Source organism: Nerophis ophidion, linkage group LG10, assembly GCF_033978795.1.
Source record: "Nerophis ophidion isolate RoL-2023_Sa linkage group LG10, RoL_Noph_v1.0, whole genome shotgun sequence".
In the NCBI taxonomy this organism is placed as follows: Eukaryota; Metazoa; Chordata; class Actinopteri; order Syngnathiformes; family Syngnathidae; genus Nerophis; species Nerophis ophidion.
This window is the reverse complement of record NC_084620.1, coordinates 72026509-72043857: the sequence shown is the minus strand read 5'-3', so window position 1 is coordinate 72043857 and position 17349 is coordinate 72026509. Positions and strand designations below refer to the sequence as shown.

Sequence of the window (17349 nt, the reverse complement as noted above, 5' to 3'; positions counted from 1 at the left end):
GACTAGTTGACCACACTAGTCTGCTAACAACCTAACTCATGTGTTGACTAGTTGACCACACTAGTCTGCTAACAACCTAACTCATGTGTTGACTAGTTGACCACACTAGTCTGCTAACAACCTAACTCATGTGTTGACTAGTTGACCACACTAGTCTGCTAACAACCTAACTCATGTGTTGACTAGTTGACCACACTAGTCTGCTAACAACCTAACTCATGTGTTGACTAGTTGACCACACTAGTCTGCTAACAACCTAACTCATGTGTTGACTAGTTGACCACACTAGTCTGCTAACAACCTAACTCATGTGTTGACTAGTTGACCTAACAAGACCAGCATGGACTTGAGGTGTGCATGTGTCACCTGCTCCAGGTGTGTCATCAGCGAGGTTTGTCCCTGCAGTTCCTGCAGCTGACAGCTTTGCAGCTTCAATCTGCTTCTGACGGGCACAAGATGTCTTTATTATTATTATTATTATTATTATTATTATGTCTTTATTAATGAAAGTAACATTTAAAATAAAAGCAATGAGTTTTATTGAGTTTTTTCGATCACCAAAATCACCAACTTGAGTGTCTGCAGTTCTTTGCGCACAGACTCCTCCCCTTTTTGAGCGATGCAAAGTTGCTCCTCCCATTCCTCTTTCTGGGCCTGCTCTGTGGTTTCCTGCAGCGCCACCTGCTGCTCCAACTCTGCAAGGCGGTGCTCCAACTCCAGCCTAGCCAGAAAAAGACCTTTAGTTCACATTCAAACTTGCATTTTTTTTTTTTGACTTGGTTACTTTTCTTGGTGCAAGAGGGTGGTTTTGTAGATTTCTTCATCCCGTGCCGACTGCACCTTCCTGACCAGCTCCCTCTCTTTTTCCACAACAAGCTCCTTCTGTCGCTGTAGCGCCCCCTTCAGCACCTCCACGTCCGTCTGCACAGCTGACACAGGACACATCAAGCTGCTGCTGCTGCTGCTCACCTCCTCACATGACAAGACTCTACCATCAAGTTGCCCCTTCAGGGTGTCTCTCGCCCTCTCCACCTCTCCTTTCGAGCGGGTACACTCCAGTTTGATGCTGGCCACCTCCATCTTATGGGAATGCTTCAGGCTTTCAATCTGAGGATAGGATAGGTCTTTAAAACTTTGTTTTCAGCACAAACCTGTTCAGGATTAGACAAACAAACAGTGTACCGGGTTACAGAACAAGAACGCTGAATAAGGCGCCCCGTAAAAGATGGGAAAAAGGTCAACGCTAGGGAAGGATGAGTAAAAAAAATACAATCTAGACTGGGCTCCTAATGGGGCCCAGTCTGGAGTGGGAAAAAAACTGTGAAGCAAAGCACATATACGTATTACAACATACACCTCGAGACGTCTAGCAACAGTGGGAAGGTAGTTCAAGGTCATGTTGGTAGGTCGCAGCTCTCAGGCGCTGACCATCCATTCATCACCCCCATGGGATTTGCGTTGAGGGCGTTGGGTGGGGGGTGTGTGTGGCGTATATTTTTTTGTGGATGTGTGTGTGTGTAAATCCACAGTGTGTCTCTGTTCCGCGGCCTTGATGTGTTATGAAGTCGCTAGTCCATAGTCAACAACAACAGGTGTGTGTCCATGAAAGACAAGAAGGGAGTTTGTTGTGTCTTTGCTGCAGTGACCTTCAGGAGAGTCTCGAAGCCAGGGAAAAAATCTAAGTTAGAATGATTTCTATGAGAGTGTAAATAAAAATTGCTTTTCACTCTAAATTGTCTATGACTGGTCCTCAAAAACAGCGAGGTAGACAGTCTGATGTAATCCACAGTTCTTCCCGCATCCTCCAATCATTTGTGGCAGCTTTTGGGTACTTTGGAGACTGCCAGCAACTTCCAATTTGTGGACAAACCAGAGCAACGCTTACTCTCAATCAGCAGATGTCCTGTTGTCATCATTCCCAATAGGTGGACATCTTCACGTCCTGGACAGAAAAGGGTCGCCAGGCACGCGGCCCTGCTTCTTCTCCCAAGAGTCCGTGGTGTGTCCAGCAACAACCGCTTCCTCACGACAGCAGGATCCCCCACCCAAGTTCTTGTCAATTTTGTTGAGGCCATTTAAATAGTTCCAATGTTTAGATTTGGAGAGCAGTGGAAAAAGAGGCAAGAAGAAAGTTAAGAGAAGACAAAAGAAAGAAGCAAGCAGGAGAGATAAGGGAGAGGAAAGGGGAGCGTCCGCCCTCCATGAGTGCCAGACAGAAAAAAACAGTCGCAAAACAAAACATTCTGGTGTTAGATGAGGATGGAACAGATTGTTTTACTTTGAGGACACACAGCAGTGCTGGCGGAATAAGAAGAGTTCCCTGGCGATGGAAGCATGAAGGCGTTGTAGTTCAGGCAGCGACCAGCAGAGGGGGCACTTCACCAACAGCTTGACTTCTTGTGGGACACATTCCAACACTTTGCCCTCAAAAGAACCACATTTGGCCTTCCTTTCATTTCTACCCAGTCATTTTGAAAGGTTTACCTGTACTTTTAATAAGGTATCTTACCTTTAAGGGGGAACTACACTTTTTGGCAATTTGGCCTATCATTCAAAATCTAAATTAAAAAACAAGAACAACTTTTTTCTTTATACTTTCTAAATCATAAACACCAGCAATAGTCAGCTCCATCAATTATTTTTTTTATACATGATGTAAGTATATATGTCATGTAGTGACATTCATAATAACATGTAATATATACATGATGTAAGTATATATGTAGTATCTAGTAACATTCATAATAACATGTAATATATACATGATGTAAGTATATACGTAGTATCTAGTAACATTCATAATAACATGTAATATATACATGATGTAAGTATATATGTAGTATCTAGTAACATTCATAATAACATGTAATATATACATGATTTAAGTATATATGTCATATTGTAACATTCATAATAACATGTAATATATACATGATGTAAGTATATATGTAGTATCTAGTAACATTCATAATAACATGTAATATATACATGATGTAAGTATATATGTCATGTAGTAACATTCATAATAACATGTAATATATACATGATGTAAGTATATATGTAGTATCTAGTAACATTCATAATAACATGTAATATATACATGATGTAAGTATATATGTCATGTAGTAACATTCATAATAACATGTAATATATACATGATGTAAGTATATATGTAGTATCTAGTAACATTCATAATAACATGTAATGTATACATGATGTAAGTATATATGTCATGTAGTAACATTCATAATAACATGTAATATATACATGATGTAAGTATATATGTCATGTAGTAACATTCATAATAACATGTAATATATACATGATGTAAGTATATATGTAGTATCTAGTAACATTCATAATAACATGTAATATATACATGATGTGAGTATATATGTCATGTAGTAACATTCATAATAACATGTAATATATACATGATGTAAGTATATATGTAGTATCTGGTAACATTCATAATAACATGTAATATATACATGATGTAAGTATATATGTCATGTAGTAACATTCATAATAACATGTAATATATACATGATGTAAGTATATATGTAGTATCTGGTAACATTCATAATAACATGTAATATATACATGATGTAAGTATATATGTCATGTAGTAACATTCATAATAACATGTAATATATACATGATGTAAGTATATATGTCATGTAGTAACATTCATAAGAACATGTAATATATACATGATGTAAGTATATATGTCATGTAGTAACATTCATAATAACATGTAATATATACCTGATGTAAGTATATATGTCATGTAGTAACATTCATAATAATATGTAATATATACATGATGTAAGTATATATGTCATGTAGTAACATTCATAATAACATGTAATATATACATGATGTAAGTATATATGTAGTATCTGGTAACATTCATTATAACATGTAATATATACATGATGTAAGTATATATGTAGTATCTAGTAACATTCATAATAACATGTAATATATACATTATTTAAGTATATATGTCATGTAGTAACATTCGTAATAACATGTAATATATACATGATGTAAGTATATATGTAGTATCTAGTAACATTCATAATAACATGTAATATATACATGATGTAAGTATATATGTCATGTAGTAACATTCATAATAACATGTAATATATACATGATGTAAGTATATATGTAGTATCTAGTAACATTCATAATAACATGTAATGTATACATGATGTAAGTATATATGTCATGTAGTAACATTCATAATAACATGTAATATATACATGATGTAAGTATATATGTCATGTAGTAACATTCATAATAACATGTAATATATACATGATGTAAGTATATATGTAGTATCTAGTAACATTCATAATAACATGTAATATATACATGATGTGAGTATATATGTCATGTAGTAACATTCATAATAACATGTAATATATACATGATGTAAGTATATATGTAGTATCTGGTAACATTCATAATAACATGTAATATATACATGATGTAAGTATATATGTCATGTAGTAACATTCATAATAACATGTAATATATACATGATGTAAGTATATATGTAGTATCTGGTAACATTCATAATAACATGTAATATATACATGATGTAAGTATATATGTCATGTAGTAACATTCATAATAACATGTAATATATACATGATGTGAGTATATATGCAACAACAAGACTACTAATAATGGCAGACTTGATGAGAGACAACAAAGACTACTTTGGGACAAATGATGATCCAGAAACTTCTATCTTTAAGCCCAAATATAAGGAGAATGATCTACACGTTTTAGAAGTTGTGTGCTAAACATATGCATCTTTAGTCAAACTCTAAGCATCATGTAGCAGTATTGCTAAGTGCTAAACAAGAACATAAGACACAATTACTTACTGTACAATGTCTGCTCTTAATGGGACAAAGACTGATGGAAGAAGAACTAATCATAATACTCACGCATGTAAAAAACTACTAAAAAAAAACGGACCAAGCTTCTTTTTTCCCTGTCTGAAGTATAAGCTAGTTAGCTGTCCGTGATTACGACATAATTAAAAGTAGTTCCTCGCCATTAGCACTCATAATAGTAAAGTGTTCTTGTCCTAAAGATTGTGACAAAATTCCCTAAAGAGTGCAATTGACTTTTAAAGCAGGGGTGTGACACGGTGAATAATGAGTGTGAACATGAGATGAATAATGAGTGTGAACATGAGATGAATAATGAGTGTGAACATGAGATGAATAATGAGTGTGAACATGAGATGAATAATGAGTGTGAACATGAGATGAATAATGAGTGTGAACATGAGGTGAATAATGAGTGTGAACATGAGATGAATAATGAGTGTGAACATGAGGTGAATAATGAGTGTGAACATGATGAATAATGAGTGTGAACATGAGATGAATAATGAGTGTGAACATGAGATGAATAATGAGTGTGAACATGAGATGAATAATGAGTGTGAACATGAGATGAATAATGAGTGTGAACATGAGATGAATAATGAGTGTGAACATGAGATGAATAATGAGGTATATGAGAGATTTGCTGAGTGTGCTATTCCACACAAGCTAAGACAAGTAACTAGCTTAGCATATCGGGATGTACTTTGAGTGACTTGTAATGTTTGATAGGTGAAAGTTTGCCGCTGTGGTTTTTCAGAGTCTACATTGGACTTGTGAAGTCGAGTACCTGGTCGCTGAGGCAGGTGACTTGTTTCTCAGCTCTGTGAGACTGGCGGGTGAGCTGGTTGTGCTGCTCGTTAGCCACGCCCAGCTCGCTCTCCAAGCGCTCCAGTCGCAGACGCAAGGACTGGCGCTCCGCCTGTGTGAGGCGTCGGCATGGTTACCAAGTGGGAGAGGAGGGGACGGGGCAGGGTGAAGAGGTCTCACCTCCAGAGAGTTTATAGCGGCCTGACATTCTGACAGCTGTCTGTTTTGAAGACGTTGAACATTGTCAGCTTGCTGCTCGGAGTTGCGATGGAGGGCCTGCAGCTCCACCACCTCCGCCTGCAGGCTCTTCACACGCAGGCTCAGCTGGCTTTTCTCTCGAAGAAGAACCTCCACTTCTTTCCTCTCCTGCAGTGGCTCCAAATTCTGGTACTGAGCCACCAGGTTCTCTTTGTCCTTCTCCAAATGTGAGATCTACCGAGGAAGAGAAAATACAAGCTATTATTACCGTGACTGCTACTTTTTCCTACGCTATAAACCCTGCGGCTTATAAAGCGCAGCAGCTAATATTTATGGCTTTTTCTTGGCTGACGGTCATAAAGCAGAAAACAAGTGAACACACTTTAAAAGTGTGTTCACTTGTTTGTGCTACGGCGCCATCTTTTGAGGAGTTTGCTGCTCGGGGCGGCGTAGCTCGGTTGGTAGAAGGTTCCAACTTGTGTCCTTGGGCAAGACACATTACCCAGCCGCTCCCAGTGCCAGCAACACTGCTTTAAATGGAACTGAGATGGTGGCTTTCGCTGTGTAAAGCGCTTTGAGTCACCACAGAAAAGGGCTATATATATATAGTTGACTGCAGGTGAAGTACCGCCCTTCTGCTTACACTGAACTTTCAACAGGAAGTAGAAGTGGACTCCAGTCATCCATAGCATGTCTCCCCGTATGGATTCTTCATTCATCACATTTGTAAGTTTTACAATATAACTACAACAATTCTTAGCCCTGTGATGAGGTGGCGACTTGTCCAGGGTGTACCCCGCCTTCCGCCCATTTGTAGCTGGGATTGGCACCAGCGCCCCCGTGACCCCAAAGGGAATAAGCGGTATAAAAATGTGTTAATGGCACTTGTTTGAACTCGTTATCTGTATAAAAGACACCTGTCCACAGCCTCAAACAGTCAGACTCCAAACTCCACTATGGCCAAGACCAAACAGTCAGACTCCAAACTCCACTATGGCCAAGACCAAAGAGCCGTCAAAGGGCACCAGGAAAAGAATTGTAGACCTGCACCAGACTGGGAAGAGGATCTTCATATATACATACACGTATATATACATACATATACACACACACACATTATATATATATATATATATATATATATATATATATATATATATATATATATATATATATATATATATATGCAGCTTTTAGTCCGGTGCAGCTAATATGTGAAAAAATTAGGGGTGTAACGGTACGTGTATTTGTATTGAACCGTTTCGGTACGGTGGTTTCGGTTCGGCACGCGGGCGTACCGAACGAGTTTGGAAGCAGAAGTCTTCACAAGCTGCTCTGCTTTCTGCCTCTGTCTCAGCAGTGAACACCCAGGATTGTCCCGCCCACACAACCATCTGATTGGTTACATACAAAGCCAATCAGCAGTGCGTATTCAGAGCGATGTAGTCCATGCTTTAGCGTCGAGCAGATATTCGTTTAGCAGGGGAGGAGCGGACTCTACCCAAATTATACTAATCACTTCCCAGTCACAACTATTACAAACATCACTATGAGCCCATTGACCTTCTAGAAACTTAAACTGCAGCTCAGCTAGCTCACAGTATAGGCTTGAGGTGAAGGCTAATTAGCTTTTAGCGTAACGTTAGCTCATTTTGCTGTATGTGTTTGTGTGTGAGTGCGTGCGTGCGTGTTAGGGGCAGCAGCCGTGTGTGTGTGTGTGTGTGTGTGTTAGGGGCAGCTAAGCCCTGTCTGTCTGTTATTTCATTGAGCTCCATTGTGTTTAGGGATGAATAGTCTCTCCTATTTCTATTTTACTATTTTTTGCAGCTATAGTTACATGAATCATTAGTAATGTAGCAGCCTAGTTTTATATAGCACATGTTGATAGAAATACAACATTTACATAATAAAAGTCAACTTACAGGCTTACCAAATGCTGTAATAAATTAAGCATGATGAGTTGACATTAAACAGTTTCAATGGAAACTGTTTAATGTTGCACTTTTTATATGTAGAAGAAAGGTTTTTTCATTTTATTTAATCACAGCAACAACTTGAGACAGTTTAATGTGGATTAACGTGGGCAGAATTATAATAGTGTTCCCAATGTTAAAAGGATAAAGCCATTGTTTACAAATTTGGTAAATAAATAACCAAAAAATTTATATTTTGTTGTTTTCTTACTGTACCAAAAATGAACTGAACTGTGACCTCTAAACCGAGGTACGTACCAAACCCAAGCTTATATATATATATATATATTTACATATATATATATATATATATATATATATATATATATATATATATATATACACATATACATATATATATATATATATATATATATATATATATATATACATACATATATATATATATATATATAATGTATAAATATAATGGTGCGCCCTATGGTCGGTAAAGGAGGGTAGTTATGTGATGAACAGCAGGCCACTCACCTCCGCCTCATAGCGTAGCTTCTGCTCCTCCAGCACACGAGTGCTTTCCTCCGTCTGGTGTTGGAACTGGGCGTTAAGTAGCGTGTATCCATAGCGCAGCTTGTTGAATTCTGTGCGGTACTTCTCTGCCTCCTACACACCAACACAAAGAAAGGTAGACAACATTTGACTGCTGGTGCTGATGAATGCACCAGCTGTATCATCCATGTATCCAAAATGGATACATGGATGATACAGCAGAGGATTGGGAGAATGTCATGTGGTCAGATGAAACCAAAATATAACTTTTTGGTATAAACTCAACTGGTGGTGTTTGGAGGAAGAAGAATACTGAGTTACATCCCAAGAACACCATTTCTACTGTGAAGCATGGGGGTGGAAACATCATGCTTTGGGGCTGTTTTTCTGCTAAGGGGACAGGACGATTGATCCGTGTTAAGGAAAGAATGAATGGGGCCATGTATCCTGAGATTTGGAGCCAAAACCTCCTTCCATCAGTGAGAGCTTTGAATGGTTGACCAAATACTTATTTTCCACCATCACTTACAAATAAATTCTTTAAAATTCCTACAATGTGAATTCCTGGATTTTTTTTCCACATTCTGTCTCTCCCAGTTGAAGTGTACCTATGATGAAAATGACAGACCTCTGTCATCATTTGAAGTGGGAGAACTTGCACAATCGCTGGCTGACTAAATACTTTTTGGCCCTACTGTATCTGACTTATTGTGTAGAAATAAGTACAGAAGTACACTTCATTCATTAACGGTGTTACAAAAAGATCAGTTCTACTAATACATCATGTTGGATATAGAGAACATACAAAGCCTTTACTTATTCAATCCAAACTAGTGAAATTCCGGAACATAGTGAATTTGTAAACATTAAAAATGATGTACAAAGCAAACTATAAAACCTGCTAGCCAAGAATGTACAACAATTCTTCTCAACAAAAGAGGATAAATATATATGTAACTCTAAATATTTGGGCGCACGTACAACACTTCAGACCTTCAGTATATCAGTATGTGGCATTAAATGATGGAATGGATGAATAAACAATGTACTAATATGATCCACTTCAACAAACTCTTCAAACCTAATGTCTTTACAAAATACAAAGAAGAACCATGATAAACATTCTGAATTTATTTTATGCATCCATTCATTTTCTACATCCTGTTTATTTCACCGTATGAAATATAACTTACTTCACCAATTATCATTATTTATTTTTATTGTTGTTACTGATGGAGTATATTGTGAATAAATACATTGAGAACAGGAAGTGAACAAAAGTGTTAGCAACTGTTACGTAAAGGAAAAGGGGTAGGATTAAATAAGCTCTGTTTCTTTCTACTTTTTTTGTGATGTATCATGTTGCATGCATGCATGTGTGATGTATCATGTTGCATGCATGCATGTGTGATGTATCATGTTGTATGCATGCATGTGTGATGTATCATGTTGTATGCATGCATGTGTGATGTATCATGTTGCATGCATGCATGTGTGATGTATCATGTTGTATGCATGCATGTGTGATGTATCATGTTGTATGCATGCGTGTGTGATGTATCATGTTGTATGCATGCGTGTGTGATGTATCATGTTGTATGCATGCATGTGTGATGTACCATGTCTTATGCATGCACGTGTGATGTATCATGTTGTATGCATGCATGTGTGATGTATCATGTTGTATGCATGCATGCATGTGTGATGTATCATGTATGCATGCATGTGTGGTGTATCATGTTGTATGCATGCATGTGTGATGTATCATGTTGTATGCATGCATGTGTGATGTATCATGTTGTATGCATGCATGTGTGATGCATCACGTTGTATGCATGCTTGTGATGTATCATGTTGTATGCATGCATGTGTGATGCATCACGTTGTATGCATGCATGCATGTGTGATGTATCATGTTGTATGCATGCATGTGTGATGCATCATGCATGCATGCATGTGTGATGTATCATGTTGTATGCATGCATGTGTGATGTATCATGTTGTATGCATGCATGTGTGATTTATCGCGTTGTATGCATGCATGTGTGATGTATCATGTTGTATGCATGCATGCATGTGTGATGTATCACGTTGTATGCATGCATGCATGTGTGATGCATCACGTTGTATGCATGCATGCATGTGTGATGCATCATGCATGCATGCACGTGTGATGTATCATGTTGTATGCATGCATGTGTGATGTATCATGTTGTATGCATGCATGTGTGATTTATCACGTTGTATGCATGCATGTGTGATGTATCACGTTGTATGCATGCATGCATGTGTGATGTATCATGTTGTATGCATGCATATGTGATGTATCATGCTGCGTGCATGCATGCGCAATGTTCGTTTTTTTTTTTTTTTCCCCAAGATGGCGCTGCTGTAGTGGCTGCTGTAGGCAGGAGCTCTGTGCTCTTGTATCATCCTTTTGTGTTTCCCTCTTGTTTTCATGTCTTATTATATTTTTTTGCATTTTGGTCCGGGACCCTTTGGGACTGTGTGACAAGGGGTGGCACTTTCTTGACCTCTGTGGTGCTTTTTTTGTGGACTTCTGGATCTGCCTCCCGGGAGCCTTTTGGCCATGGAGACCAGCTGCAGGGTCTCTGCCACACCGGAGTCTGTTTGGAGGGACTGGAGGAGATGCGGATGAGGGGACAGGACTGCGGAGCTAGCACTGAGCGCTGGGACGGAGAGGCTTCGCGGTGTCTTGGCTGGGTGAGCAGGTGTCGGACACCTCAGTCTCCTTGGACGTATCCTCGCTCATCCATGCGGACTGGACACTGGCCGAGAGTGGAGTCAGCTGTCTTAGTTGCTTTGATGGGTCTGCTTCTGTCTCTGGCCATGCTCCCTCCTCCCCAGCGGACGATGGCGTGGAACACCGCAGAGGACACCACAGTGTATATGTTTATTTTACTTTTTATTCATAGCTGTATGTAGAAGTGTCTGCTTGTATCTGCTGCTTTAATGTCTTTAATGTCCTCTGTCTTCTTTGATGTTTCCCTCTTGTACACATGTAAGAGGGATGTGTTCTATGGCTATGAGTTGTTGTTTTTTTCCCTTGGCCTCAGTCTGCACCCCCACTCCAGGGCCCAGGCTAACACCGATTTTTTTATTTTATTTTAATCTTCTATCCCCCCCCCCCTTGTATACCTGTATCTCATCTTTTTTTTGTAAGGGGCGCTGGAAGCCGGCAGACCCGTCAGCGATCCTGTTCTGTCTCCCTGTAATGTTTGTCTGATCTTGAATGGGATTGTGCTGAAAATTGTAATTTTCCTGAATGAACTCTCCTGACGGAATAAATAAAGTACTATCTAATCTAATCTAATCTATGCATGCGTGTGTGATGTATCATGTCGTGTGCATGCATGTGTGATGTATCATGTTGTATGCATGCGTGTGTGATGTATCATGTTGTATGCATGCGTGTGTGATGTATCATGACGTGTGCATGCGTGTGTGATGTATCATGTCGTGTGCATGCGTGTGTGATGTATCATGTCGTGTGCATGCGTGTGTGATGTATCATGTTGTATGCATGCGTGTGTGATGTATCATGTTGTATGCATGCGTATGTGATGTATCATGTTGTATGCATGCGTGTGTGATGTATCATGTTGTATGCATGCGTGTGTGATGTATCATGTTGTATGCATGCGTGTACGATGTATCATGTTGTATGCATGCATGTGTGATGTATCATGTTGTATGCATGCATGTGTGATGTATCATGTTGTATGCATGCGTGTGTGATGTATCATGTTGTATGCATGCGTGTGTGATGTATCATGTTGTATGCATGCATGTGTGATGTACCATGTCTTATGCATGCACGTGTGATGTATCATGTTGTATGCATGCATGTGTGATGTATCATGTTGTATGCATGCGTGTGCGATGCATCACGTTGTATGCATGCATGCATGTGTGATGTATCATGTTGCATGCATGCATGTGTGATGTATCATGTTGTATGCATGCATGTGTGATGTATCATGTTGTATGCATGCGTGTGTGATGTATCATGTTGTATGCATGCGTGTGTGATGTATCATGTTGTATGCATGCATGTGTGATGTATCATGTTGTATGCATGCATGTGTGATGTATCATGTTGTATGCATGCGTGTGCGATGCATCACGTTGTATGCATGCATGCATGTGTGATGTATCATGTTGCATGCATGCATGTGTGATGTATCATGTTGTATGCATGCATGTGTGATGTATCATGTTGTATGCATGCATGTGTGATGTATCATGTTGTATGCATGCATGTGTGATGTATCATGTTGTATGCATGCGTGTGTGATGTATCATGTTGTATGCATGCATGCATGTGTGATGTATCATGTCGTATGCATGCACGTGTGATGTATCATGTTGTATGCATGCGTGTGTGATGTATCATGTTGTATGTATGCGTGTGTGATGTATCATGTTGTATGCATGCATGTGCGATGCATCACGTTGTATGCATGCATGCATGTGTGATGTATCATGTTGCATGCATGCATGTGTGATGTATCATGTTGCATGCATGCATGTGTGATGTATCATGTTGTATGCATGCATGTGTGATGCACCATGTTGTATGCACGCATGTGCGATGCATCATGTTGCATGCATGCATGTGTGATGTATCATGTTGCATGCATGCATGTGTGATGTATCATGTTGCATGCATGCATGTGTGATGTATCATGTTGCATGCATGCATGTGTGATGTATCATGTTGTATGCATGCATGTGTGATGCGCCATGTTGCATGCATGCATGTGTGATGCATCATGTTGCATGCATGCATGTGTGATGTATCATGTTGTATGCATCCTTGTGTGATGTATCATGTTGCATGCATGCATGTGTGATGTATCATGTTGTATGCATGCATGTGTTATGTATCATGTCGTATGCATCCTTGTGTGATGTATCATGCCGTATGCATCCTTGTGTGATGTATCATGTTGTATGCATGCATGTGTGATGTATCATGTTGTATGCATGCATGTGTGATGTATCATGTTGTATGCATCCTTGTGTGATGTATCATGTTGCATGCATGCATGTGTGATGTATCATGTTGTATGCATGCATGTGTGATGCATTATGTTGCATGCATGCATGTGTGATGTATCATGTTGTATGCATGTGTGTGATGTATCATGTTGTATGCATGCGTGTGCGATGCATCACGTTGTATGCATGCATGCATGTGTGATGTATCATGTTGCATGCATGCATGTGTGATGTGTCATGTTGTATGCATGCATGTGTGATGTGTCATGTTGTATGCATGAATGTGTGATGTATCATGTTGTATGCATGCGTATGTGATGTATCATGTTGTATGCATGCGTGTGTGATGTGTCATGTTGTATGCATGCGTGTGTGATGTGTCATGTTGTATGCATGCATGTGTGATGTATCATGTTGTATGCATGCATGTGTGATGTATCATGTTGTATGCATGCGTGTGTGATGTATCATGTTGTATGCATGCGTGTGTGATGTATCATGTTGTATGCATGCATGTGTGATGTACCATGTCTTATGCATGCACGTGTGATGTATCATGTTGTATGCATGCATGTGTGATGTATCATGTTGTATGCATGCGTGTGCGATGCATCACGTTGTATGCATGCATGCATGTGTGATGTATCATGTTGCATGCATGCATGTGTGATGCATCATGTTGTATGCATGCATGTGTGATGTATCATGTTGTATGCATGCGTGTGTGATGTATCGTGTTGTATGCATGCGTGTGTGATGTATCATGTTGTATGCATGCATGTGTGATGTATCATGTTGTATGCATGCATGTGTGATGTATCATGTTGTATGCATGCGTGTGCGATGCATCACGTTGTATGCATGCATGCATGTGTGATGTATCATGTTGCATGCATGCATGTGTGATGTATCATGTTGTATGCATGCATGTGTGATGTATCATGTTGTATGCATGCATGTGTGATGCATCACGTTGTATGCATGCTTGTGATGTATCATGTTGTATGCATGCATGTGTGATGCATCACGTTGTATGCATGCATGCATGTGTGATGTATCATGTTGTATGCATGCATGTGTGATGCATCATGCATGCATGCATGTGTGATGTATCATGTTGTATGCATGCATGTGTGATGTATCATGTTGTATGCATGCATGTGTGATTTATCACGTTGTATGCATGCATGTGTGATGTATCATGTTGTATGCATGCATGCATGTGTGATGTATCACGTTGTATGCATGCATGCATGTGTGATGCATCACGTTGTATGCATGCATGCATGTGTGATGCATCATGCATGCATGCACGTGTGATGTATCATGTTGTATGCATGCATGTGTGATGTATCATGTTGTATGCATGTATGTGTGATTTATCACGTTGTATGCATGCATGTGTGATGTATCACGTTGTATGCATGCATGCATGTGTGATGTATCATGTTGTATGCATGCATATGTGATGTATCATGCTGCGTGCATGCATGCGCAATGTTCGTTTTTTTTTTTTTTTCCCCAAGATGGCGCTGCTGTAGTGGCTGCTGTAGGCAGGAGCTCTGTGCTCTTGTATCATCCTTTTGTGTTTCCCTCTTGTTTTCATGTCTTATTATATTTTTTTGCATTTTGGTCCGGGACCCTTTGGGACTGTGTGACAAGGGGTGGCACTTTCTTGACCTCTGTGGTGCTTTTTTTGTGGACTTCTGGATCTGCCTCCCGGGAGCCTTTTGGCCATGGAGACCAGCTGCAGGGTCTCTGCCACACCGGAGTCTGTTTGGAGGGACTGGAGGAGATGCGGATGAGGGGACAGGACAGCGGAGCTAGCACTGAGCGCTGGGACGGAGAGGCTTCGCGGTGTCTTGGCTGGGTGAGCAGGTGTCGGACACCTCAGTCTCCTTGGACGTATCCTCGCTCATCCATGCGGACTGGACACTGGCCGAGAGTGGAGTCGGCTGACTTGGTTTCTTTGTTGGGTCTGCTTCTGTCTCTGGCCATGCTCCCTCCTCCCCAGCGGACGATGGCGTGGAACACCGCAGCACCACAGTGTATATGTTTATTTTACTTTTTATTCATAGCTGTATGTAGAAGTGTCTGCTTGTATCTGCTGCTTTAATGTCTTTAATGTCCTCAGTCTTCTTTGATGTTTGATGTTTCCCTCTTACACACATGGAAGAGGGATGTGTTCTATGGCTATGAGTTGTTGTTTTTTTCCCTTGGCCTCAGTCTGCACCCCCACTCCAGGGCCCAGGCTAACACCGATTTTTTTATTTTATTTTAATCTTCTATCCCCCCCCCCCTTGTATACCTGTATCTCATCTTTTTTTTGTAAGGGGCGCTGGAAGCCGGCAGACCCGTCAGCGATCCTGTTCTGTCTCCCTGTAATGTTTGTCTGATCTTGAATGGGATTGTGCTGAAAATTGTAATTTTCCTGAATGAACTCTCCTGACGGAATAAATAAAGTACTATCTAATCTAATCTAATCTATGCATGCGTGTGTGATGTATCATGTCGTGTGCATGCATGTGTGATGTATCATGTTGTATGCATGCGTGTGTGATGTATCATGTTGTATGCATGCGTGTGTGATGTATCATGACGTGTGCATGCGTGTGTGATGTATCATGTCGTGTGCATGCGTGTGTGATGTATCATGTCGTGTGCATGCGTGTGTGATGTATCATGTTGTATGCATGGGTGTGTGATGTATCATGTTGTATGCATGCGTATGTGATGTATCATGTTGTATGCATGCGTGTGTGATGTATCATGTTGTATGCATGCGTGTGTGATGTATCATGTTGTATGCATGCGTGTGTGATGTATCATGTTGTATGCATGCATGTGTGATGTATCATGTTGTATGCATGCATGTGTGATGTATCATGTTGTATGCATGCGTGTGTGATGTATCATGTTGTATGCATGCGTGTGTGATGTATCATGTTGTATGCATGCATGTGTGATGTACCATGTCTTATGCATGCACGTGTGATGTATCATGTTGTATGCATGCATGTGTGATGTATCATGTTGTATGCATGCGTGTGCGATGCATCACGTTGTATGCATGCATGCATGTGTGATGTATCATGTTGCATGCATGCATGTGTGATGTATCATGTTGTATGCATGCATGTGTGATGTATCATGTTGTATGCATGCGTGTGTGATGTATCATGTTGTATGCATGCGTGTGTGATGTATCATGTTGTATGCATGCATGTGTGATGTATCATGTTGTATGCATGCATGTGTGATGTATCATGTTGTATGCATGCGTGTGCGATGCATCACGTTGTATGCATGCATGCATGTGCGATGTATCATGTTGCATGCATGCATGTGTGATGTATCATGTTGTATGCATGCATGTGTGATGTATCATGTTGTATGCATGCATGTGTGATGTATCATGTTGTATGCATGCATGTGTGATGTATCATGTTGTATGCATGCGTGTGTGATGTATCATGTTGTATGCATGCATGCATGTGTGATGTATCATGTCGTATGCATGCACGTGTGATGTATCATGTTGTATGCATGCGTGTGTGATGTATCATGTTGTATGTATGCGTGTGTGATGTATCATGTTGTATGCATGCATGTGCGATGCATCACGTTGTATGCATGCATGCATGTGTGATGTATCATGTTGCATGCATGCATGTGTGATGTATCATGTTGCATGCATGCATGTGTGATGTATCATGTTGCATGCATGCATGTGTGATGTATCATGTTGTATGCATGCATGTGTGATGCACCATGTTGTATGCATGCATGTGCGATGCATCATGTTGCATGCATGCATGTGTGATGTATCATGTTGCATGCATGCATGTGTGATGTATCATGTTGCATGCATGTGTGATGTATCATGTTGCATGCATGCATGTGTGATGTATCATGTTGTATGC

General features: G+C 39.9%; 1 protein-coding gene across 8 annotated transcripts in view; it reads right to left on the bottom strand.

Moving 5' to 3' along the window:
• Positions 1–291: 291 nt before the first annotated feature.
• The window catches only part of cep83 (centrosomal protein 83), a 31566-nt gene continuing 14508 nt past the window's right edge, over positions 292–17349 (bottom strand). For 6 of the 8 annotated variants that reach the window (XM_061914604.1, XM_061914605.1, XM_061914607.1 and 3 more), the window contains 7 exons: positions 8384–8515; positions 5904–6155; positions 5704–5835; positions 993–1107; positions 785–929; positions 572–721; positions 292–442 (listed from right to left, as the gene is read on the bottom strand). In XM_061914604.1, the coding sequence (XP_061770588.1) occupies positions 307–442; positions 572–721; positions 785–929; positions 993–1107; positions 5704–5835; positions 5904–6155; positions 8384–8515 (1062 nt within the window). In that variant the 3' untranslated portion in view covers positions 292–306. Of the gene's footprint in view, positions 443–571; positions 722–784; positions 930–992; positions 1108–5703; positions 5836–5903; positions 6156–8383; positions 8516–17349 lie in introns of those variants that run through there. The other 2 variants (XM_061914606.1, XM_061914611.1) reach the window with 2 other exon arrangements.